This window comes from Macaca thibetana, chromosome 2 (assembly GCF_024542745.1).
Source record: "Macaca thibetana thibetana isolate TM-01 chromosome 2, ASM2454274v1, whole genome shotgun sequence".
Lineage (NCBI taxonomy): Eukaryota > Metazoa > Chordata > Mammalia > Primates > Cercopithecidae > Macaca > Macaca thibetana.
In genome coordinates this window covers 146,716,850-146,742,868 of record NC_065579.1, presented here as the reverse complement: position 1 = coordinate 146,742,868, position 26,019 = coordinate 146,716,850, and the positions used below count along the sequence as shown (strand labels likewise).

At 48.3% G+C, this 26,019-nt stretch overlaps 1 protein-coding gene and 1 pseudogene across 1 annotated transcript; one reads left to right on the top strand and one right to left on the bottom strand.

Moving 5' to 3' along the window:
* The first annotated feature begins 3,432 nt into the window (after nucleotides 1-3,432).
* SEC61A1 (SEC61 translocon subunit alpha 1) lies at nucleotides 3,433-20,675 on the top strand. The gene is made up of 12 exons (XM_050781723.1): nucleotides 3,433-3,748; nucleotides 4,025-4,092; nucleotides 6,698-6,763; nucleotides 6,855-6,933; nucleotides 7,899-8,030; nucleotides 9,680-9,789; nucleotides 10,086-10,239; nucleotides 13,862-14,022; nucleotides 15,930-16,127; nucleotides 16,396-16,587; nucleotides 16,965-17,041; nucleotides 18,460-20,675. Exons 1-12 carry the CDS (start codon nucleotides 3,742-3,744, stop codon nucleotides 18,644-18,646), a joined length of 1,431 nt encoding a protein of 476 aa, XP_050637680.1. The 5' UTR covers nucleotides 3,433-3,741; the 3' UTR covers nucleotides 18,647-20,675.
* A 3,185-nt stretch (nucleotides 20,676-23,860) lies between these two features.
* LOC126949577 (uncharacterized) lies at nucleotides 23,861-24,041 on the bottom strand (annotated as a pseudogene).
* Between the last annotated feature and the right edge of the window lie 1,978 nt (nucleotides 24,042-26,019).

The window sequence follows — 26,019 nt, the reverse complement described above, 5'->3', positions numbered from 1 at the left end:
TAAAATAAATACTGCTAGGCACGGTGGCGCAAACCTATAATCCCAGCACTTTGGGAGGCTGAGGTGGGCAGATCACTTGAGGTCAGAGGTTTGAGATCAGCCTGGCCAACATGGTGAAACTCCATTTCTACTAAAAATACAAAAATTAGCCAGGTGTGGTGGCGCATGCCTGTAATTCCAGCTACTCGGGAGGCTGAGGTAGGAGAATCACTTCAACTTGGGAGATGGAGGCTGCAGTGAGCTGAGACTGCGCCACTGCACTCCAGTCTGGGCAACAGAGCGAGACTTCAGCTCAAAACAAAAAAACTCTAAATAAATACTGATGTCTCCATTAAACTATCATTCATCAAGGCCCAAACGCATTTGTGTCCACTACAGTGAACATACAGAACTGACTGACTTCCACCACAAGGGGTATAGCTCTGGGGTAGAGCGTTTGAATGCAGAACTTACTGACTTCCACGTTGCTTTTGCAGATCTAGCACTGCAGGCTTGTCCGTCAAGGTTCAATTTGCATTACTTAATTTAGTTATTTCTGCTATTTATTTGGTGTGTGGTAGTAAATATAGTTTATCAAGAAAAACATGAGTTCTCTTATTGACTTATCCAAAATTGAATTTGATAACTTAGTGCCAAATTAAAACATCCACATTGTTTTTAAACTTTTGGCTGAAACTCCGTACTCTCTCTAGAATTGTATTAGCACTTTCTGTATAAAATCCAATGACAATCTTCTTATTTGGTACAATGTTACATCTTTATGGAACTATATCTCAAATATAATTCTTTCTTGTCCACTCACAATAAAGACATACAGTGTACTAAATGTTTCCCAGTGTCATAAGATCAACAAAAACCATCATATTCAAAAACCTTTAAATTTGCATTTTAATTATTAAAACATACATAAAAAAATGAAGCTTCTTAAATGATGACTTTAAATATACCTCTGATTTACATATTTTTCAAAAAGCTGTTTTCTCACTTGGGTACATCCGGTGTTTAACAGGTGTGTCCACAAGAGAATGGCGTGTTCATATCAATATTAATCCCTTTGAAATTCTAGGAAATGTGTGTGAAATGCTCAATTATGCTTAACTATACAGTGGTGCTAAAAATTCTGACAGTAGCTTCCAAATCTTTTTCTCTTTTTTTTTTTCTTTGAGACAGAGTCTCACTCTGTTGCCCAGGCTGGAGTGCAGTGATGAGATCTCGGTTTACTGCAACCTCCACCCCCACGGGTTCTAGCCATTCTCATGTCTCAGCCTCCTGAGTAGTTGGGATTACTATAGATTTTATGTAATAAAGTTTATCTTATAAATAATAAATTTTATTTTGTGCTGATTCTTAAACAGTATCAAAAGAAGTTCCAGGCTGGGATTCATTATTATTATAAATTTCTTGTTCGTTCTTCTGCAGATATCAAGATTTACATTTATCATACTTAAAAGTATTGAAAACTCATCCAGATTTTTGTTTCTCATTCTAGGTGGATGTTTCTGATATTCCATAATAAAATCTTAAATATATAAATATAAAATACTGCATACCTATTTTCTGAAGAATTAATGTATGTGCTTACGATAGAAGTATTTTATTATTTTTTGAGACAGGGTCTCACTCTGTCGTCACCCAGGCTGAAGTGCAGTGGCAAGATCTCAGCTCACTGCAGCCTCGACCTCCCAGACTCAAGGGATCTTCCCACCTCAGCCTCTCCAGTAGCTGGGACTACAGGCATGCACCACCATGCCTGGCTAATTTTTTTTGTATTTTTTTGTAGAGACAGGGTTTTGCCATGTTGCCCAGGCTGGTCTTGAACTCCTGGGCTCAAGTGATCCTCTTACCTCAGCCTCCCAAAGTGTGGGATTACTGGTGTGAGCCACTGCACCTAGTCCAATAAAAGTATTTTAAACTACTGACTCTCCTAAAGCAGTTAGTGTTTTAACACATGTAACTCGGCTGCAGTCCCTGCAGTGACACAGGCCAGATTGTGTCATAATGTGGAAACAACAGGAGGCCTATTGTCAATGGTAATGACATCCTACAACTATTAACACAAACCAATGAGTTTATATTAAAATTTCTATTAATTGTAACATTTATTGTAATTACCATGATACTATTTACCCTCGAAATATTTCAACATTGTAACCATCAATATGGTGCAGGGTACATAATGGCTAAATATCGAATCTAGTCTATATGCCGAACTTAGTCCAGGGGCTGCCAGTTTTAGCTTCAGGCCAAAACTCCAGAAGAGATCATCAGTGGGTCCTGGAAGTGAAGATGGGTTGCATTTCAGACTCTGAATAAACAGTCAATGTCTTCTTTTTCCCCTTTTGGGTGGGGGATGGATATCAAGTGATGTCACACCTAGACCACTTCACTGAAGTTACCAGCCTGTTTCCAGTAGTCCTTTGATTTTTCCACCAGTGGGTTTGTATTCCAAAAAAGAGTTCCTGTCCTGTCCAACTTTCTGAGCCAAGGATTTACAAAACCTGGTTATCTGCTAGAAATGGGAGAGAATGGAAGAATCCAAATAGTTGACACCTAAATTAAAAGCAAAAAAGCATCTTGCCACATACGTACCTCCAACTCTACCTGTCCTGGTCAAGGTTTAGCTCCATGAAACCTTGCCTGATCCCACAAGGCATGCCCACCTTCTCCCCGCTAAACGCTCACAGCATGAAGTCTATTTCTCTTAGATGACATCATACCTACTGACTACAGATGCCTGAAAGTAAATTCCAACCCCCAGCCCCAGCATCCCTTGACCTACCCCTTATCCCCCTTTCCCACTCATCTTGGCAATCACACCGCCATGCCTTGTCCACAACAGTCTCCTCAACCTGGAACACCCTTTTCCCTCATTCCTTCTCGTCAGAATCCATCAAGGCTCGGCACAAAGGTACTCTCCCAGGAGGCCTTCCTGAATTCTTCCGTGAGGCAGACTGCTTCCCGAGCTGCCCCGGCCCTTCTCGGGCCAAGTCTCTCCAGAAACTCATCCCATTGTTCTCAGATGGAAGGGATCCCACACCCACGACAGGCCTCCGGGTTTGCTTAATGACTCAACCAGCGAGGGTGCTCGGTAAGCCCCACCAGCACGCGCCCTACTCAGCTGGTAATGATTGAGACCTACGAGGTGACAGGCGCCGCGGTCGACGCTGGGACAAGGTCCCTGCTCCAGGTAGCTTACGTTCTATTCACTAACGTCAAAGAGCAGTGAGTGCTGTTACGCGTATGGGAGCCACCAGGGTCTCCGCCTGCCCTCAGGGCCACGGGCGCACTCCACGATTCGCGCCTGCCTGTTTCTTCGTGGGACCGCACCGTCCCCGTCTCCAGAGACGCGACACACTCTCGCCACGCGCTCTCGCGTTACCAAGTCTGCGAAGCCGCACACCGCCAGTCCCGGCGTCCCCCGCGCGCCACGCTCCTTTCCGACAGGCCCCAGGAGCCCCGCTGCATGCCGGGGCTTGTGGTCTCGGCGTAAGCGGCGCGGCACGGCGAGGCGCTGCGGCCGGCGGACGCGCGTGGCAGGAAGCGGAAGCGACCCGAGGCCCTGCCCCGTCCCCGGCTCCGGCCCCGCCCCGCGCCTCGCCGTGCCGCTCGCCGCCGGGCTAGAACTGACGTGTCTCTCGGCGGAGGTGCTGTGCGGTGGAACACACTGGGCCGCGGGCAGCGTCGCGTCGCGCGGAGCAGAGCTGAGCCGAAGCGGGACCCGGAGCCTGAGCAGCCGCCGCCATGGCAAGTGAGTCCTGCAGGGACAGCTCTACCGAGGCCGGGACGGATCAGATTCCCCTTCCCCTCACCCGTGCGGTCGAGAGCTCGCCGGCCAGCCCTGCTCGGCCCCCTGCAGAACGCGGCCGGTGTCCCCGACCCTTCTCGAGTATCCCCACGAGTCCCGGGTGCGGCCGGCTCCCCTGGCCACTGCTCTCACTCGTCCTGGGCAGAAGGCTTCCCTGGGTAGCGCGGACGGTTACTTCTCTGTGTTCTAACTCTTCCTGTTTTGTTTCTCTCATCAAAGTCAAATTTCTGGAAGTCATCAAACCCTTCTGTGTCATCCTGCCGGAAATTCAGAAGCCGGAGAGGAAGGTAAGTACCCCAAATTGCCAACAAAGAAGGTTTCAGGAAACTGTCTGGACTCTGAAAGTTTACAGTATGATTAAAAATGGCTTCAGCACGGCAATGGAAACTCTCCCTTCTCTTGTCTTGGAGTGTAGTCTGCTCTGTTATTCCGGAGAGCTGTCGAAAGGTGACCTGGTTGTGTGGAAATTTCCACCGAAGTCATCGTGCTGTATTTGGAGCATCTTTGGTGGAAGTTGCTCCGAGAACAAAGCCTCCGGTTGCCCTGTCCCAAAAATGGATCCGAGCCGTGAATGAATAAGGCCTCAGTTAGGATAGCAGATTGAGTTACCCTCCCTTTTTCACCTCCAACGGGAGCAGGTCATGGGTTGGTTTTTTTTTTTTTCCAGGAGATGCCCTTTGTATCCATCTGCTAAAGGGAAGGGCTGTCACTTTAGTATTTACAAATGAGTTTGTACCTTTTATGTAGGCTGTCACAATAGCGAGAATAAAGGCTATTCTTTTGTGAAGTCTGCTGCTTTTCACAGCCAGTGTATTAAAACAAGGAAAGATTAAATGTAGAACTGTTGAATCCGAAATTGTGTGGAGTGAGTGTTGCCAGTATAAGTGCAGCTATCAAATAACGAAAAAAAGTTTCGTTAGGTTCCTAGGTTAGAGAGTGGGGAATAAAATGTTTGTGTCCTCAGATTATTTTTCAAACTGTTATTAAAGCATTCACATGGACACTTGGGTTCTTGGAATCCACTTTCATTTTTTACTTAAAATAGTTTCATAGAAATGCCCATGTGCTTTTTTTAATGGACGAATTTGTAAAACTTTACCCCTCAATTCCAGTGTAGTGGAGGGGTATGGCTCTGGAGGCAGGCAAGCCTAGGTCCCACTCTTTACATCGCTCCTTAGTAGCTATGTGACATTGGCCTTGTAACTCAGTGTGGTAGATGGAACCAGGGAAATATGTGCAAGGTATAGCATTGGCTCAGGAAGGGATTAACTCTGGAAGACATGATGTCTTACGGTGGTTTTGAAGGACAAATAGAAGTCTCCTTGAAGGGATGGAAAGGAATTCCAAGTAAAAGGAGTATATCGTTTGCAAAGGCATTGGTGACAAGAGTGTAGCATGTTTGGATGAGAGGTTGTTAGATGTAGTTCCTATTGATAGAACATAATGGAAGGTGGGGAACAATAGGAGATGAATAACAAGGGCCAGACATGAGAATGTCACTTTGGAAGGAAGGGAGAGGACTAGAGTTGGTTTAGAGGCTTTTCACATCAGAGGATGAACTGTGGTACCGAGTAAGAATGGATTTAGGGGCTACTAAGAGGCAGAGGAGACAGGACTTGGAAAAAGAGCTTTTGGGGTTTTGATGTTAAATTTGATTGTAACCAGGAGAGGGGACTTGGTGATTAAAAAGTCTTGAAAAAATTGTCTGCTCTTTGTTTCCCGTCAAGATTCATTTCAGACAGGTTAGTCTGAAATGGCGTTGCCTTTTCTCGGCCATTTTCTAATTTCTTAGTGTGGTGGGATGGTAGGTGGGAAGAGGAGCATTCTCAAGAGAAGAAGAGTCCTGTGAATGCCCTCAGCTTTGGATGAAGTATCTGAACACTAATTCACAAGACCCTTGTGTGGCTGTATGACTGTGTCCTACTTTGCCTGCATGTATAGTTAGAGGACTGTGACTCCTGTTCTGGCCAGAGGGCCGGGAATGCTGACTCAGTGCCTGCCTAGAAGTGTTTTTAAAGAACACAGTTTTGTTCACTTAATACTGTCAGTCTCTCACAAGGTATTTCAACCTCAGAATCTTCCGTCTGTACAATAATTCATATTTGTTAAGCCCTCTAAAGCCATTAGTCTAGTGTAGGCAGCAGACACTAGTGAAGACACTCAGTTTCAGAGGCAGAAAACCTGGAAGAGTTCCCGCTCTACTCTTTAGTGACAGAGGCTTTGGGTGGAAGGTCTAAACCTTTCTTATGATACGTAATAGTCATCTTTTCAGCGATTCTTGTCACCTGTGCAACCTTTGTACCTGAGAAGATGTGAAAATCCTTAACAGATGTTACTAATAGGTTAAACGTGCAATTCTCCTGCCCTTCCCCAATATTGTTTATTACACTGTTTTAATTCATAGAAAATACACTATTGAGCAATTCCAAATTACTTGGCTCCAGAATAACAAGGTTTTGTGACTTACACTCAAATGAAAAGTGGTTGCTCGTGTGTTTTACAAGTCATGTTCTATTGTGACATTCTTCGATCTTGAGTCTTAACTGTTAATGCTAATGGTTAAAAGCACAGTTTGGGACTCAAACTCACTTTAGCATTGCGGTTTGGGACAAATTATTTAGTCTTCTAAGACTGAGTTGTAAAATAAAGATAACTCTCTGTGGTGTGAGGTGAGCTGGGGGGATGCCTATAGGTCCTTGCATTGTGCTCTGTGCAGTGGAAGTTACGCAGTACATGGTGCTTATGTTTGGTACATGGTTCAGCTTCTCTGCTGAACAGAGGAAAGGGTCTGGTTGGAGTCCATTTTTAGAGAAAGGGGTCTGATTGGAGTCCATTTTTATTAATTTGCTTTTGAAAGTAACCCCTGCTTTAATTCATTCGCTTCTACTCTAGATTCAGTTTAAAGAGAAAGTGCTGTGGACCGCTATCACCCTCTTTATCTTCTTAGTGTGCTGCCAGGTAAGCTAAGGTTTGTATTTCGTATTGGGGAGGGGGATAAAAGTAGCTGGAAACAGGTGTGCTGACTGTTTTGCTCTTTGCCTGTTCCCAGATTCCCTTGTTTGGGATCATGTCTTCAGATTCAGCTGACCCTTTCTATTGGATGAGAGTGATTCTAGCTTCTAACAGAGGTAGGACTCTGGCTCTCTCTGTCTTTTCTCTGTAGAGTGTGGGCTTACCTAGCTTCACTTAGTTAAATTATAGGCTTTGGCTTTATATGGAACTTAGAGAGTGACTTGGAAAATAGAGTGAAGAATGTTAGTGTGCTGTGTTGAGTAGCCTTATTAAATGCTGAGTTCAGCACCAAGGCATACCATCATATTTGGAATCGTATTTGAATGCAGTACAAAACTTGTATTGACAAGATAAGTCTATGCTATAGAGAGAATAAAAAACATGGAAAAACAACTAGAATACTTTTTGAATACCTGAAATGATGACATTTCCATTGATAACATTCTTCAGAATATGTAATTTGTTTTTCAGCTGTATCTTTTTCATATCTATAGGTTACATATATTGTCAAAAAATATGTAACAGTGTTTTGTATCCTTTAACCAGTTACCTATGGGACTGGGGAGGATTCTGAATGTGTATGTTGATACTGCATTTGATTAACTCATTTTAAAAACATGGTTGAATTAAATTCCAAATCAGTTGGAAGTATAGCTCATTTTAACATAATGGGAAGTAGAGGCTTATTCACAACTAGATACAATTGTACAGGCTCCCTTTCTAGACTCTGGGAATTATTTGAATGTTATCCTTTTTTTATTAACTGATGAAGAGACAAACGTTTCTTATCTCTAAAACCAGAATGAATCTGTTTATGGTGAATTTAAATGCAGCACTCTGTTTAGACACCATGTGACTTCCTAAACAGAATAAGATGTTGCCTCGCAGGCTGAACGGAATGAATTGAATTATACACTAATCATTGATATTTTGGGGTTTTCTAAATTAAATGCAGCTAGGAAACTGAAACACATTAGTTTCATATAAGGGGTACTCAGTCAAATTTTGCTCATTCATTTTTAAAATAATGTACTATGTTTCCAAGCTAATATTGACTGTTTTGCTTCTCTGTTTCCTCAAGGCACATTGATGGAGCTGGGGATCTCTCCCATTGTCACGTCTGGCCTTATAATGCAACTCTTGGCTGGCGCCAAGATAATTGAAGTTGGTGACACCCCAAAAGACCGAGCTCTCTTCAACGGGGCCCAAAAGTGTAAGAAAGATTGTGAATAATCTGATGTCTATAGTTGGAGAATTTGTATTTGCTATAATGGCAACAAACAGGTTTTCTTTTTTTTTTTTTGAGAGGGGGCAGATGGAGTCTAACTCCGTTGCTCAGGCTGGAGTGCAGTGATGCAATCTTGGCTCACTGCAACCTCCACCTCCCATGTTCAAGCAATTCTCCTGCCTCAGCTTCCCGAGTAACTGGGATTACAGGTGCGTGCCACTACACCTGGCTAATTTTTGTGTTTTTAGTAAAGATGGGGTTTCACTACATTGGCCATGCTGGTCTTAAACTCCTGATCTCATGATCCACCTGCCTCGGCCTCCCAAAGTGCTGGGATTATAGGCGTGAGCCACCATGCCCAGCCCAAACAGTTTTTTCTTTTGTGCTGCAACCTCCTTGGCCTGCCAACCCTGTAGGAGCTCCATGGCCTGTGTTAGCATGAGCACTTCTGGGAGAGCAGAGGTGCTAGGTGCTGGGGATGGGCCGGGCAAGGCAGGGGAGAGTGTCTGGAGTGCCCCTGAGGCCGTGTAATGGAGTGGAAGGATCAGAACTTGGAGGTCTTAGCACCCTTGGACACCATTTCATTATTACTTAGAAGGAAGTAATGGCTACTTCAGAGCTGTCGTAAGGATTAAATAATCACTGTCACAATGCCTGGCACATAGTAGTTATTTGGCAAGTGTTTTATAAAAAAATTTCACTCACCAGGCGCAGTGGCTCACGCCTGTAATCCCAGCACTTTGGGAGGCCGAGGCGGGCAGATCACGAGGTCAGGAGATGGAGACCATCCTGGCTAACACGGTGAAACCCTGTCTCCACTAAAAATACAAAAACTTAGCCGGGTGTGGTGGCACATGCTGTAGTCCTAGCTACTCCAGAGGCTGAGGCAGGAGAATCGCTTGAACCTGGGAGGTGGAGGTTGCAGTGAGCCGAGATCGCGCCACTGTTCTCCAGCCTACTTGGGCAACAGAGAGAGACTCTGTCTCAAAAAAAAAAAAAAAAAAAAAAAAAAAAGAAGGAAAGCTTCTCTTAGACCGAAATAGCTTGGTAGCTAAGGGAATGGGAAGAGTAACCAAATTGATGGTATGTGGGGTTTTCCTTTTAAAAGCACATTAAATAAAAACTTGAGAAGGGATCACTTTACCCAAAAGCTAGTAATTCTGTCCTCTGGACCCAGATCTGGATGGTGAGCCTAGAGAGGTGGCCCATATCTGTAGTTCAGCTCATGAGCCATCCAGACCCCAAGTGCCTGACATTGAGTTTGGGTGCTGCAGGTGTGACATCTCCAGATTGTCTCCGGATGCTGTCAGGAGTAGGTTCTGCTCCCTGATTTTCTTTGAATAGAACAAATTTTCCAAGTATCACTTTTACTCCTCCCATGATTAAAAAGCAAGTGAATCTAGGAAAAGGTGAAACTAAAGAACAAGTGTGCTTTTGTTAAAAGGCTTTTGATTCATCATGTACTTTGCTGATGTGATGGTTTAGCATGTTCTCAGTCAAGCCCCTTGGAGGTCGTATCACTGCTCTTCATCTTTGTTCTCCCCTGTGCCTGGCGTTGAGTGGGTGTTTCTGAACTATTTCTTTTGCTCTGTGTAGTGACCCACTTGGAAAACACTTCTTTCTTTCAATTCTAGTATTTGGCATGATTATTACTATCGGCCAGTCTATCGTGTATGTGATGACCGGGATGTATGGGGACCCTTCTGAAATGGGTGCTGGAATTTGCCTGCTAATCACCATTCAGGTAATTGTTATGCTAACATCTCCCTCTGAGTAGCCCCTCACACTTACCTACAGTTCTCACATGACGAATATCAACCACACCTAAAAGGAACTACTACTGAAAGGAAGCAGAAGCCTCAGACTCTGGGTTAGCCCCCGGAATTCAGCAGAGAAAGGCTTTACTGACCACTGTCTGGGACTGAGGATGTGATCTCACTCTGTCTTCAGCATTTATATCAGAGAACCCAATTACTGAAGGATGGAACCATGTCCATGGGGAGCAGTAACACATAGTCTTGTATTTTTAAATTTTTACAGCTCTTTGTTGCTGGCTTAATTGTCCTACTTTTGGATGAACTCCTGCAAAAAGGATATGGCCTTGGTTCTGGTATCTCCCTCTTCATTGCAACTAACATCTGTGAAACCATCGTATGGAAGGCATTCAGCCCCACCACTGTCAACACTGGCCGAGGTAAGGGCCCTGTGCTCCTCTATTGGCGACAGCTTTCAGCAAAAACGATTAAGCAGTGCAAAGCAGAAGACAAAAATCCCCCCGTTCCACAGAAAAATTATGTCAGTTTTAGGTTTATCTCTTCTGATTTTTAAAATCAGAAAAGTTTTTAAAACTGCAAAGTTTTTTTTGTTTTTTTTTTTTTTTTTTTTGAGGTGGAGTCTCGCTCTGTTGCCCAGGCTGGAGTGCAGTGGCGCGATCTCGGCTCACTGCAAGCTCCGCCTCCCGGGTTCCCGCCATTCTCCTGCCTCAGCCTCCCGAGTAGCTGGGACTACAGGCGCCGCCACCACGCCCGGCTAATTTTTTTGTAGTTTTAGTGGAGACGGGGTTTCATTGTGTTAGCCAGGATGGTCTCGATCTCCTGACCTCGTGATCCGCCCGTCTCGGCCTCCCAAAGTGCTGGGATTACAGGCTTGAGCCACCGCGCCCGGCCAAAACTGCAAAGTTTTAAAAACACAAATAGGCTTATAATTATAATGCTACCTAACTTGCACTTTTCATATAAAAATATCTCCTGGATGTTCGGCATGTCAGAATACACAATCCTGCCTCACTTTTCTTAGCACAGTATAACCTTACATTGCAACGATAAAACAATGTTAAGTCATTTCCAGGTGTTTTTATTGTTAACATTGAAACAGTGAACGTCCTCATATGTTCATCTTTGTATATTTTGGCAGCTGCTCTCAGTGAATAAATTTCTAAAAATGAAATTCCTAAAGCAAAGCACTTGGTCATGCAAGGGGCAGCTTTCTGAAAAAGGCCTGAACTTGGAGCTTAGCACCTGTGTTCAAATCCTGGCTGTTCCTGTTAGTTGTACATAGGTGGCTTTGGGCAGATTCCCTCACCATTGAATCTTGGTTACCAGGATGAAATGAGAAGCAGCATGAAATTATGTGATGCCTGGCTCCTGGTAGATGCATATCAAATATTAGCATGCTGTGCTACATCCACTAAGTGCCACAGAAATCTTGTAACAGAGCATGTTTTTAATAAAAAGGTCAAAACATATAAGGGAAGCCTTAGAGAGTGTGACTTTTTAGGGAAAGGAAATAAACATTTTTGACACTAAATATCTTCTTCACTGAGGAGCATTCCAGGAGAAATAATCATGCGTTATTTGAGAGTTTTCTTTCAATTGAATGTTGGAAACAGAGTCCTTGGCCTCCAGAGACCATATTATCTCATTAATGAGATGGAAAACTGGTCCCCAGACAAGTGAAGGCTGCATGTGCCTAACAGGTTACAAAGGATAGTGGAGCTTGAAGTAGGGAGCCATAGAGAAAACTGGGCAAGATCACATTTGATGCTTCCTTAGGTACTTTGTATAATTTTAGGAAATCCAAGGTAAATTGGGAGAAGCAGGTCCGGAAGGCAAAGTTTGGCAGGATGTGAAAAGGCAGGAGAGGGAACGCATTGTAGGAGTTCAGGTATTTGACAAGACCATCATGGTGACTGGCCTTTGGGGAGCGCCTGAGTGGGAAGGAAGTAAAGTCAGAGGGGAAGGCCCTGGTCAGGGCTTAGCAGCCCAGTAGTAGCCGCCAGAGGCTCATGTTCCATTCTGCAGCAGGGTATTGAGTGATGGGAGCCAGAGTTTGGAAGGAGTGATTTGCTCTGCACTGAAAGGCAGAGAGAGCAGCTAGGTGTGTACAGCAGTAATCCAGCCCCAACCAAGCCATCCTACAGGAGAGCATTGTGTCAGGGCATTTGGAGGAAGCAAGTAAGACAGGGGGCCAGAGAGGCACTTTCAAGGTGGGGGAAAACTAAGAAGCAAAGGTGGGTTTGTCTGGCCTTGAAGTCAATGTGTCTAAATGTCAGTTGCTCATGTTTGGGACCTGGCTGACACGAGATGCATTCAGGAAGGGCTGTGCCCCATGGCCTGCATGTGGGCAGTGAGTGGTGCTGGAGGGAGAGCCACACAGAGGGCACAGCTGGGACGGCAGCTTTGCAGCTGTGCCTGGAGACGTTGCAGCTTGGCTTGGGATGGGGGAGGCTGTTGAATGAGATTCTATAGGCAGAGAGAGTAATCACTACTGCTTCCCTGGGCAGCAAGAACAATCCAGAACTGGGAATTAGTCCCAAATTCGATACCGTGGGGAAACAGGCCAGCCTTGTCACACAGGACCAAAAGGTGGAAAGGATGGGAACTGACGAAAGACCACCACAGGGTGAGATGAGGATGTGATGGCCAGTTAGGACATGGTGTCTCTTTCACAGAAGCCACAGCAGAGGAGGTCAGTGGTCACATTGGTTAGCTGATCTGCCTGACATGTCATCTCTGAATGGTCCAGGAAGATGCTCCCAAAGTGCTGGGATTACAGGAGTGAGCCACCGTGCCCGACTCCTATTTGACTTTTTAAAAAGTGCTCCTCAGAGTACCGATACCATGACCCCACACTGCCCACAGAGACCCTGTTTCTGGAAGTAATGCCAGCTTCCTGCCAGTAGAAGTACTGTGAGTTGCCAGGCTTCCATTATGGGATGGTTACACCGTCCTGGAACGGCAGAGGTTACCACTTGTTTCTTTCTTTCGCTTTTTAGTTTTTTAGCTTAAGTAAATTTCTTGCTAATGTCTAAAACTTAGGCCTTGATAATGCACCACACTCCCCGCCTTCCTCTCACTTGTTACTCCGTTGTCTCGTTCTCAGATTGGGTCCCCTTCCCGTTTTCCTCAGTCCCTCAGTAAGCTCACTCCACCCCTAGGCCTGCCTCCCTCAGGAGCATCTCCTGGGAGGGTGTGATTTGGATGGGGCCACATGGTGGATGCAAGCACATCCTCTGTACTTGTACCCTTGGTGTAAGGAGCAGAGAGCTGGAGCCTCCCCACTCACCAGCCAGGGGCAGCCTGCACTTCAGAGCTGTTGAATGGGTACTTGTGCTTCTCAGGATTTTCCAGGAAAGTAGATTTGCCGGCTCTGAGTCCCCTCTTCAGTGGATGACCCTTCCAGCTAGAGTTCAGCAGAGTCTGCTTTTATTTTTGTAAATTATCATCATTCCACACCTCTGGTGGCCACTGACTCATGTGCCTAAGAAATGAGACTAGTTAATTTTAAAAAGTGGAATAGTGGTTGGGTGCTGTGGCTCACACCTGTAATGCCAACACTTTGGGTGGGTGAGGCAGGAGGATCGTTTGAGGTCAGGAGTTCAAGACCAGACTGGGTAACATAGTGAGACCCCAACTGTACAAAAATAAAAAATAAAAAATTAGCCAGGTGTGGTAGCACGCCTGTAGTCCCAGCTATTCGGAAGGCTGAGATAGGAGGATCACTTGAGCCCAGGAGGAGGAGGTTGAGGCTGCAGTGAGGTGCTGCCACACCACTGCACTCCAGCCTAGGCAACAGAGAGAGACCCTGTCAAAAAAGAAAACAAAACAAAACAGAATAGCCCGTTTCTGTAGTTTGAATTCTCTACAGAAGAGAAGTGAGGGATGAGTAGAATACATGTTGTATCCCTGTGGCTATGGGCACCATGTGTCTAATAACTTAAGTTTGTTTTCCTCTTTTTATTTTCTCTGCTAAGAAGCCTAGAAGCAAATTGAGTTGCCTGGTTGTTCCTTCACATTTGTGTCCTCCTTTGCCAACAGGAATGGAATTTGAAGGTGCTATCATCGCACTTTTCCATCTGCTGGCCACACGCACAGACAAGGTCCGAGCCCTTCGGGAGGCGTTCTACCGCCAGAATCTCCCCAACCTCATGAATCTCATCGCCACCATCTTTGTCTTTGCAGTGGTCATCTATTTCCAGGTGCGTCCACATCCAACCCCAGGGAGTTTCCGTGGTCTGGATTTAAGTGTCAGAATGCCTTGTGTGCAGTCCCCCACTCTATGGGGTGCACTGTCATCATATTGTGTTGAAACAATGAGATGGTATTTGAAGGCAGCAGGTTTCCAGATGAGCTGGACAAGCACGTTCATTGAGTCATGGGACCTGCCATTAACGAAACAAAATGAAGGCAGTTCTAACATTTGTGAAATCATGTTCCTTTGGGTTGGGCCTATCAACAGGTAAGAAGATGTATTTCTAAGTTCTTAGTGCAAGAGAAGCAAAAAGTACTGTAGCTCTGAAACCTCATTGCTCTCTTATAGAAAGTGTGTATGATATTTATAGGTAACTTCAGCATCTCGGAAAAGGCCTATCTTCTTGAGCTGTCTTACCTTTAAAAGTATTCCATCTTTTAAACTTGCTTCTGAGTAAGAAACCTGAGCTGCTAGTTGTTTCCCTGTAATTGGATTGATCTTTGTATTTTTTGATGGTCCACTTTGTATTTTTGGTGTTTATTAAAAAGAAGGGACAGAGATAAAAGGTAGTTTGATGTTTGTGAAAGGTATTTATACCAGCTACATGCTTTTCCTGTTCCTTCTGAGACTAAGCCAGATTCCTGCTTAATAAAAAGCTAACTCTTTAGGGGCTTTGCCAGAATTTGCAGTCAGATCATTAAGAATTTAATTTTTTTTTTTGAGACGGAGTCTTGCTCCGTTGCCCAGGCTGGAGTGCAGTGGCACAATCTCAACTTACTGCAACCTCTGCCTCCCAGGTTCAAGAGATTCTCCTGCCTCAGCCTCCCTAGTAGATGGGACTACAGGTGCCTGCCACCATGCCCGGTGAATTTTTTGTATTTTTAGTAGAGATGGGGTTTCACCGTGTTAGCCAGGATGGTCTCGATCTCCTGACCTCGTGATCCGCCCTCCTCCACATCCCAAAGCGCTGGGATTACAGGCGGGAGCCACCGCTCCCAGCTTTAAGTATTTAATTTTTAAATCCTCTGTATTCTGAGCCCTGTTATAGGTACTGGGAGTTCATAAAAATAAACCCTTTCTATTCTCCAAGTGTTTCAGAGGGAGAGGTGGTATTCCTAGAAAAGTTTAGCTTTGCTGTTTATGATTAAAAACACCGTAAGGAACTGTTGCAAGGTGTGAGGCCACTGCTGTAGTGGCTCTGCCTCAGAGCCAGTGTAAAAGCTCAGGAAACATCACCAGCTAGAGAGAAACGCCGTTGGGATTTGGGTGTGTGGCCTCCAGGCTTTTCTCCATATTCCACACAGATGTGGATGTAATGTGATAGGCTTTGTCTTTTGGGGGAAAAAAAAAAAAAAAGGATCATTCCAGCGTGCTCACTTCCATGTTTTGTTTTGTGTGAGACAGGGTCTCATCATGTTGCTCAGGCTGGAATGCAGTGGCGTGATCTCGGCTCACTGCAGCCTAGACCTCCCAGGCTCAAGTGATTGTCCCACCTCAGCCTCCTGAGTAGCTGGGACTACAGGCGTGCACCACTACACCCGGCTAGTTTTGTTTATTTTTTGTAGAGATAGAGTCTCACTGTGTTGCCCAGGCTGGTCTCGAACTTCTGGGCTCAAGCAATTCTCCCACCTCGGCCTCCCGAAGTGCTGGGATTACAGATGTAAGCTACCCCACCTAGCCTTCGGTGTATTTTTAAACCAGCTTTTCTGGGCCCGTTCTGGATGTTCCCCCAAAGTGCAGGAGTACGGTGGTGGGTAAGGAATGGGCACGAGCTCTCAGAACTGGGAGCCCCAGAACCAGCACACAGGATTTCCTCCCTTGTGGCCCACTGGATAGTCCCTGGCTGGACTGTGCTTCTGTGCAGCAGGCTGGAATGAAGCAGTGAAGGGGATTTGGTTCTGTTTGGCTTCTCAGGGCTTCCGAGTGGACCTGCCAATCAAGTCGGCCCGCTACCGCGGCCAGTACAACACCTACCCCATCAAGCTCTTCTATACGTCCAACATCCCCATCATCCTGCAGTCTGCCCTGGTGTCCAACCTTTATGTCATCTCCCAAATGCTCTCAGCTCGCTTCAGTGGCAACTTGCTGGTCAGCCTGCTGGGCACCTGGTCGGTAAGTAGGCTCTTCGAAGATGAGCTAGCAGTGCAGCTAGTTGGAGTGGTTTCTGTCAGTGTGTCTTGCTCATGAACAGATATTTCATCCAAAGATATTTTCCATTGAACTTTTACAAATTCAGCACATTAAATTATCTTTTCAGGAAGAAAATTGTACCATGGGAACCGAGTAAAATTGCATTCTTTCATCTGCTCAGAACTATTTTTGCCCTGATGCTAAAGTAAAATGAGGAGCACTTACACGCGTTTGGTTTCTTCTTCCCCAGGACACATCTTCTGGGGGTCCCGCACGTGCTTATCCAGTTGGTGGCCTTTGCTATTACCTGTCCCCTCCAGAATCTTTTGGCTCTGTGTTAGAAGACCCGGTCCATGCAGTTGTATACATAGTGTTCATGCTGGGCTCCTGTGCATTCTTCTCCAAAACGTGGATTGAGGTCTCAGGTTCCTCTGCCAAAGATGTAAGTAGAAGCAAAACCTTCTAGATGGGTGATGAAAGTGTGGCTAGTATAAGGGGTGTGGATTTGTCACCTCATCATAAATAGTGGTCTGTGACACATGCAGACAGATCGTCCTCCTTTAAGGGCTGACAGATGGAGCTCAGCCAGTAGATCAGCTGTAGGTATGAGAATCTGAATCCACACTGTAAAGTTAGACTTTGTCATACGACTTCCTTGCAGCAGTTTTAAAGTTCTCTGTATGAATATTGTCAGTGCTGGAAGAGGCGATCTATTGTCAGTGCTGGAAATGCTGGAAGTGGTACTGTTTAGTACCACTTGGAATGCCTGTTTCCCCTTCAACCTCCAATTCCAACTTCTCCCCTGTGGGCACCCTGCAGGTTGCAAAGCAGCTGAAGGAGCAGCAGATGGTGATGAGAGGCCACCGAGAGACCTCCATGGTCCATGAACTCAATCGGTGAGTGGCGGCCCCAGGTCCCCAACCTCCCATCTCTGGACATGTGTTGTTTCTTTCCACGCAGGGCATCCTGATAGGCCCTAGCACTTACTGGGTCACTAAATCTTATCCTTGGGTTATAGGACAGAACTAAATGTTAAATATTTATGAACTTGCTAAGTACTGGACACTGGAGACGTAAAGATAAACACTTTAACAGCCCCTCTCCTCCAGAGGTAGCCACTGGGTAAGGAGATGGAAGCATGTGGCCAGGCGGGTGGGAGACAGTGTGGGAAGGGTTCTGAGAGCAACAGCTGTGAGCGGCAGCGGGACCCTCATTCACCCTGGCTCATGCCGGTGGGGTGCTGAAGAGAGCGCCCTGGAGGAGGGTCACTCTGAGCTCAGAGCAGGCAGGTCCTGGCGTCTGAGTGCATTTTGGGGCCTGAGATGGCGGTAAGGCTAGAGAAGCTGGCAGTGGCTGGGCACGGAAGGGGTTGATTTACGTTTGAAGCAGGGCAGAAGGGATGGAGCCTGCAGTGTCTTAGGAAGGTCAGTGCTAATACATGAAACCACACTAGAGAGGGAGAGGGGGAGGCCACATACCTGCCGGGCTGTGGCAAGAGTTTGGGCCAGAGGTGATGGTGCCAGATATAGCCGTCCCCTTGGGGATGGAGCAGTTAGGTGAGGAAGGGCAAAGTCCAGGTGACCTTAGATGCTGCCACAGCACTCTTCGGTCTGCACAGTCTCCATTACAACTACTCATCTCTTCCATCGTCACTCACAAGCAGCCAGACAGACACAGACAAATGAGCATGGCTGTATTCCTACAAAGCTGTCTACAAAGTCAGCTGCAGACCGGGTTGTCCTATGGGCCTTACCTAAAGGAAGCAACCACAGGAAAAGCCAGAATTGCAAACTTCACATTATTTTCTAATCCCTAGCAGGGATGGTAGGCAATTTAATTCATTCTCTTAATATTAAGCTGCTGAATTTACAGCACTCTGCAGTAGAAATATAATTCAAGTCACATGTAATTTTTTTAATTTCTAGAAGTCACATTTAAAAAGTAAAAAGAAACAGGTGAAATTAATTTTAATATATTTAGCCCAGTATATCCAAAGTATCATTTCAACATTATAATTAATGTAAGAAAAACCATGATGAGATATTTTACATCCTTGTCTTCAAATTAAATCTCCAAAATCTCATGTGACATCTCAGTTTGGTCTAGTTACAGTCCCCTGGCTACTATGGCCAGTGTGGCCGCTGCCTGGACAGCAGCGCCTTGGCCTGGAGCACTAGATATAGATGACTTTCAAGGAGACAGCAGAGGGGCCTTTGAGGCATTAGGTCCCAAAGTCCCAGGTGAGCCTGTTGGCCACCTGGCTCACAGGGGGGCTCTGTGGGTGTCCCGGAGCTGACTGTGTCCCCTTCCCCAGGTACATCCCCACAGCCGCGGCCTTCGGTGGGCTGTGCATCGGGGCCCTCTCGGTCCTGGCTGACTTCCTGGGCGCCATTGGGTCTGGAACTGGGATCCTGCTCGCGGTCACCATCATCTACCAGTACTTTGAGATCTTCGTGAAGGAGCAGAGCGAGGTCGGCAGCATGGGGGCCCTGCTCTTCTGAGCCCGTCTCCCGGACGGGTTGAGGAAGCTGCTCCAGAAGCGCCTCGGAAGGGGGGCTCTCATCATGGCGCATGCTGCTGCGGCATATGGACTTTTGTTTAATAATGTTTTTGAATTTCGTATTCTTTCATTCCACTGTGTAAAGTGCTAGACATTTTCCAATTTAAAATTTTGCTTTTTATCCTGGCATTGGCAAAAAGAACTGTGAAAGTGAAATTTTATTCAGCCGACTGCCAGAGAAGTGGGAATGGTACAGGATTGTCCCCAAGTGTCCATGTAACTTTTGTTTTAACCTTTGCACCTTCTCAGTGCCGTATGCGGCTGCAGCAGTCTCACCTGTTTCCCTACGAAGGGAATTTCTCACTCTGGTTGGAAGCACAAAAACTGAAATGTCTACGTTTCATTTTGGCAGTAGGGTGTGAAGCTGGGACCGGATCATGTATTTCCCGGAGACGTGGGACCTTGCTGGCATGTCTCCTTCACAATCAGGCGTGGGAATATCTGGCTTAGGACTGTTTTTCTCTTTAAGACACCATTGTTTTCCCCTATTTTAAAAGTGATTTTTTTAAGGACAGAACTTCTTCCAAAAGAGAGGGATGGCTTTCCCAGAAGACACTCCCGGCCGTCTGCGGATTTGTCTGTGTGCACCTGTTGGCTCTTCTAGCTGACTCTTCTGGTTGGACTTAGAGTTTGCCTGTTTCTGCTAGCTCCATGTTTAGTCCACTTGGGTCATCAGCTCTACCAAACTGAGCCTGGCCAAGCTAGGGGGACAGACCCTTGCAGTGATGTCCATTTGTCTAGATTCTGCCAGTCATCACTGGATGCATCTCCTCGCGGCTGCCCTAGCAAGGGGAGACGTTGTGGTGGCTATCAGACATGGACAGAAACTGACTTAGTGCTCACAAGCCACTACACCTTCTGGGCTGAAGATCACCCAGCTGTATTTTCAGTTTTCTTACCATGCTTAGGACTGCACACAAGTGAGCAGACGCCACCAACTTCCTTTCTGCATCACCAGTGTCGTCAGCAGAGAGGACAGTGCAGGCTCAAGGTTGGTAGTGAAGTCAGGTTCGGGGTGCGTGGGCTGTGGTGGTGTTGATCAGTTGCTCCAGTGTTTGAAATAAGAAGACTCATGTTTATATCTGGAATAAGTTCTGTTTGTGCTGACAGGTGTCCCAGGTCCTGGGGATGGGCACCATCCCTCTGTCCTTGAGGGAGTCCCCTCTTAGGACAGGCACTGCCTGGCAGCAAGGGCAGCAGAGTTGGGTACTGAGATCCTGAGGAGCTTGAGGTTTCGAGCTGGCTTTAGACATTGGTGGGACCAAGAATGTTTTGCTGGATGCCCCAATCCTAAGAAGGGGTCCTGGGGGTGCATGCAGCCTATCGGGGAGACTCCACACTGACAGTGGGCACACGGCAGCCTGCGAAGCACAGGGCCACCACCACAGCCTGGCAGAGGGGCACACTCTGTCTGGAGACCTCGCTGGCAGTGCTAGCCAGGAAACAGAGTGACCAAGGGACAAGAAGGGACTTGCCCAAAGCCACCCAGCAACTCAGCAGCAGAACCAAGATGGGCCCCAGGGTCCTCCATATGTTCCAGGGCTTACCACCCTATCACACGTGGCCTTGTCTAGACCCAGTCCTGAGCAGGGGAGAGGCTCTGAGACCTGATGCCCTCCTACCCACATGGTTCTCCCGCTGCCCTGTCCACTCTGCTGCTACAGAGGGGCAGGACCTCCCCAGCCCATGCTTAGGAATGCTTGGCCTCTTGCAGGCAGGCAGCTGTACCCAACCTGGTGGGCTGGGGACTGGAGGGCGCCAGGCCTCAGGAGGAGCCCCATAGTCCTGCCTGCAGCCTGTAACCATCGGCTGGGCCCTGCAAGGCCCATACTCACACCCTGTGGGTGATGGTCATGGTGGGTGGGTGGGGACTGACCCCAGCTTCCAGGGGACTGTCACTGTGGACGCCAAAATGGCATAACTGAGACAAGGTGAATAAGTGACAAATAAAGCCAATTTTTTACAAGGTACTTGGTCATGTTCTCTTAATTTTAAATTATATTTTATTCCCCAAAAGGACAGTGAGGCCCAAAGCTTGAGTGCAACTTATGTCAAAGGCTTGGCTGGGGCACTCAGGCATTTTGCCTGGAAAAGTTCCCTTCTAGTGGTCATGTCAGCCTGGTGCTCACATTTGTGATAAAGTGAAATGGCTGCTGGGCCACATGTGGCGCTACTGCAGGGCTCTGCCAGTGAGGCAGAATGCACCAGCTGTCCCGTGAGAATGCAGAGGCCTCCGCTGAGCCAGGGCACCTGCCACCCTGTGGAAGAGTGGGAACCTTCTAGCAGGAGCCTAGCGCCCCATAACTCGAAGCCCTTCGAGCCTCAGCTCCAGTACCCAGCTGGTGATTGGAGAAGTCTTACCTTGGTTGTGAGGCTGGCCTCAGACCTGACCTGTAGCCAAGCCAGAAGGACCCACTGTTATGTGGGTAGGAGTGGCAGGCTTGTGGCTGCTCCCCTAGAACGTGTCTAAAAGTCTTTCTGTTTCCACACCAAGCCCCCAGTGGTAGGCCACATTTCCACTCTCCCCAATCCTGGACAGGGCCTCACCCCAAACCTGCCATCCCCACCACCCGGGCCTGGTGCTTCCTCAGGAACTTGAGGGGTAGGTGGGAGGGCAGCCCCAGGGCAGGCCTGACCAGGGCTGTGGGAGGTCGTTACTCCTAGGTGGGCTCCAGCCTCAGTATTTACTTGTAGTCTTAGACCTTGTCTTAGAAACTGATTTCCAAGGGGAGTTGGGTCAGAGCAGGATGGTCCCTCTGAGACCACCTGATGGACAGGTGTGGGCCTGGCCTTGCAGAAGCCACACCTCAGCACTGTTTTGAGACTGCCAGGACACATGTGCAGCCAGGTCTGCCCTGCGCTCCCTCTGTACCTGCTGGCCCCAGGAGCAGGCTCAGGGAAGCCCTGGACAGGAGCACAGCACGTGGCCTCAGGCTCCAGACCAGCCAGGCGCTGTGAAATGCTGAGGCAGGCAGGGTGCTTGCCAATATAAATATGTTAGAAAACCTGCCGCCCCAGGGAAGCAGTAGGCCATCTCTCGTGCCTCAGGTACTTGGCTGCACTTGTGGCCGTGGCCCCTCTCACCTGAGGGCAAACAGAGCCCACATTCCAGCAGCCACGCGTGCTTCGAGATGGCAGGCCCTGGTGTGGCTTACTGTGGCGTCTCTCCACCTGGCTCTTCCTGTGCAAAGGGAACTCATGCTCAGAGATGGGTGGTAAGGCTTACTCTTCTTTTTCCCTTGGGGCAGGCACCGTCCCAGCCACTTCCTACATGTGCTCTCACTTCACCCCACTAGAGGCCCAGGAGGAAACAAGTCTGTCCATTTTATAGGTGAAGAAACTGAGGCCTAGGGAAATAGAGTGCAGCCAAAAGTCACTTAGCTCCAGAGCCAGGACAAAAAGCCTAAGGCTCACTTCCTACCCCAAGTCCCTGTCTGGTTGCTGGTCCTGCCTGCAGGTACTTCCCCAGCCTGCTCCTGCTGAAGCCAGGCCAGCATGAAGTCCTCAGGAAGGCTGGTATGAGCCTCCCATCTCATTCCTGAGGGGTCTGAGCCCCATGGCCTGGGGAAGAGCAACAGATTCCTGACAAGGGCCAGGAGTTGGGCATGTGGCACTGTCCGAGAGTCAGCAGAAGCCCCAACCTGAACTTCAGCACCCACCAATGCCTGGTTCTGGAGAGCCAGGTGTGCCCCTAAGTGGTAGTGCCCACCTCACTCCCCTGCCCCAATCCGTTCTAGGGCCACATCACCCACTCCTTTCCACACAGCAAACATTATTGAGCCCCATGGGGAAATGGAACAGAAGGTGCTTCTCCCCTCGAAAGCTCATGCCCCAGCAGAAAGGGTTCTGCAGTGTCTGTCTAACCTGTGGGCCTTGTTCCCTCTGCTGTCTGCCTGACAAGCTCCTGTTCATCCTTCAAAGCACAGCTCAATAAGGCTAGAAACATCTAAATGCCTATCGGAGGGGGGTGAATAAATTACAGCAGCTCCTCCCTGTGGAAAGGAACTAGGAGGACATTCTTTATATGTTGAGTTAGAAGAATCTCCAAGACATGCTGTCAAGGAAAAATACAGAAAGCAAGAAACAGCGTATGTTCCTATTTGTGTTTAAAAGCGGGGTAGGAAGCAACTAACAGACTACATCAGGAAAAGGCGTAGCAATTTCTCATAAAACTAGACACACACCCTACACCCAGCTATTCTATTCCTGGGTATTGAAACCCAAGATGAAAATGTATGCCTATACAAAGACTTGTACAGAATTTCATAATAGCTGAAAAATAGGGAATAGCCTAGATGACCATCCACCAATGGATACATGTGGTAGATCCACACGGTGGCATTTTACCCAGCAATAAAAAAGAACAAACTACCCATACACACAACATTGACGAAGCTCAAAAGCTAAGTGAAAGAAACAAGTCATGTATGATCTCATTTACATGAAATTCTAAAGCAGGAAAACGTAATCTATGGCAAAAAAAAAAAAAAAAAAATCTAACAGTGGTTGCCTCTAGTGTGTTAGAGATTGGCACAAGGAACTTTCTGGGCAATAGTAATATCTTTCACTGGAGTTTGGTTTCATTAGTCAGGACTCATGGAATGCTCCACTTAGGATTTGTGCATTTCACTGTATTTTTTACATTTAAAAATAACCATAAGTGGCCAGGCACAGTGGCTCACACCTGTAATGACAGCACTTTGGGAGGCCAAAGCAGGCAGATCACCTGAGGTCAGGAGTTCAAGACCAGCCTGACCAACATGAAGAAACCCCATCTCTACTAAAAATACAAAATTAGCTGGGCATGGTGGCATGTGCCTGTAATCCCAGCTATTTGGGAGGCTGAGGCAGGAGAATCACTTGAACCCAGCAGGGGGTGGTTGCAGTGAGCTGAGATTGCGCCACTGCACTCCAGCCTGGGCAACAGGAACAAACCTCCGTCTCAAAAAAAAAAAAAAAAATTAAAAAACTGTAATCAAGTACTGAACTCTAGGTAAAGATACACGTGCTTGACTACGGAGGTGGTTGTGTCTGCAACTCACTTTGAAATGCACAGAAGACTGACAAGGCAGACTGGCAGGCAGACAGGGATGGGCAGTGCCTAGACAACAGGGATATGGGGGCTCACCTGAAATCCTTTTTTTCATTCCCCCGAAGAAGGTGCACTATTCCTGGAGGTACTGCAATACCAGGTGGACACATGGAGTGGAAGGAGCAAGGTCCTATTCCATCTCCCTGCTCCAAAAATCCATTTAATATACTGTCCTCAGACAGCAGATATTAAACTGATAAGAACACATACTACACTTGATCTTAGCCAAAGGCTGAGAGGCGATCGCTTGTAATTCTTGCAGTTTTCCATGTGACATGTTTCATAATGAGTGTTGAGAAGGTGCTGTGAGTGTGTGCTGCCCCACGCATGTCCTGGCCATCTCTAGAGGAACACACCGGTGTAAGACAGGCACTTCTGGAGAGGGAACAGGAGGCAGGGGGCAGGTGTGGAGGGAGGTTTTTCACGCTACACGCCTTTGGCAATTTTCCATCAAAAAACTAAGTGTATGTACATTTAATTGAAAGCCCAGGCCGGGCGTGGTGGCTCACGCCTGTAATCCCAGCACTTTGGGAGGCCGAGGCGGGCGGATCACAAGGTCAGGAGATCGAGACCACGGTGAAACCCCGTCTCTACTAAAAATACAAAAAATTAGCCGGGCGCGGTGGCGGGCGCCTGTAGTCCCAGCTACTCAGGAGGCTGAGGCAGGAGAATGGCGTAAACCCAGGAGGCGGAGCTTGCAGTGAGCCGAGATGGCGCCACTGCACTCCAGCCTGGGCGACAGAGCGAGACTCCGTCTCAAAAAACAAAACAAAACAAAACAAAAAAAAGAAAGCCCAACTCAGCCTTCCCCCACTGCTCCTTCCCCGCATGCACGTGGGGACACACACGCCTTCCTCCTTGCCTGCCGGGACTTCAACCTCTCCTGCTGGGAAGTCGCACACTTCCGTCGCGACTTCCCAAGTCGTGCTAGGTGTGACTTGGAATCTCGGAACCCCGGGCTAGGCCTGACCACGCCCCCATGGGGGCAGCGCGGCGGGGGCGGAGCCTGGGACTGAAACGCCACGGGCGCGGCTCTGTGCGTGTCCACCCACGCGGGGGCGCTGTGTCCTCGCAAGCTCCCGCTGGGCGCCGCGCGGCCCTGGGGAGGCTGTGGTTTTCGAGGGGAAAAGGGAGAGCGGCTGGCACTGTCCCCGCTGCCGCTTGGCCCTGAGACCCCCACCGCCCATGGGATAGGCCCCAGTCCACCCAGCCGGGCCCCCCACCCTTCCCCTTGTCTCGCTCCCCTTGGCAGTTCGGGCTTCGGGTCAGTCCCACACTCGCGCCCAACTGTCCCTGCTGCGCTCCTGTCACTGGCTTTGGGAAGCCCTCCGGCCCCCTCTCTGCACACCTGGCACGCGGCTCCTCCCTAGCGCCATGTGGGTATTTGGGTTGGGCGAGCCTCTCCCTCTCGAGTCCCGAGGGGGTCCCGGCGGCCCAGGGCTCTTCTGGAGGGGCAGTGCCTGAGAGGCGGGTCGCTTCGAGTGGGGATTTGTGCGCTCTGGGGCGGGGGGTGGGTGGGGTGGGGCAGACGGCTCCTGCCCCCGTCACCCAGTGGGGCGCGAGCAGGGCCAACCGTGCACTGAGAGCGCTAAGGGCGTCCCCAACAGCATGACCCGACCCAGGGACGAAGCTCTGGGGGATGGGACCACTTGCGATGTCTGCTAAAGGAGCACAGCAGGGCGGGCCAGCGTGGAGGGGCGAGGATCGGCATTCCTGCGGGTCTGCCCGGAGGGTGGGGAACCTGGGATTTAGCCATGGGACCTGTGGAAGGGTTTTGGTCGGGGTCCTGACAGTCAAGTCTGGGTTCTCAAAGATGGTTGGGACAGTGGGCAGGCTTGTAAAGGCTGAAGAGGCTGGTGGACCTGGTGGCTGAGGCCTAGGCCAGGCAGGGGTTGGGGTAGAGAGGTCACAGCAGGTGTGGTCCCTCCTCCTCCCACCCCTCAGGCCTAAGTAACTCAGGCCTTTGTGTTACGGCTGCACCGGGACCTCCACCCACTACACACGCGCTCACGCAGCCCAGTGAAAACCTGCACCGTGTGCCCCGTGTGCAGACCTGCAGCATGCACCCCGCACCCAGCCGTGTCCCCCGTTCCCTGCACGTGGCTCCAGTGTAAGTGCAGTGTGCTGTGTGTGGCGTCCCAGCGCGCACCCCGCACCCCACCGTGTCCCTCTGGGTGCGGGGTCCGCGTGCCTGCGCCCTCCCCGCAGCTGCCGGCGTCCCC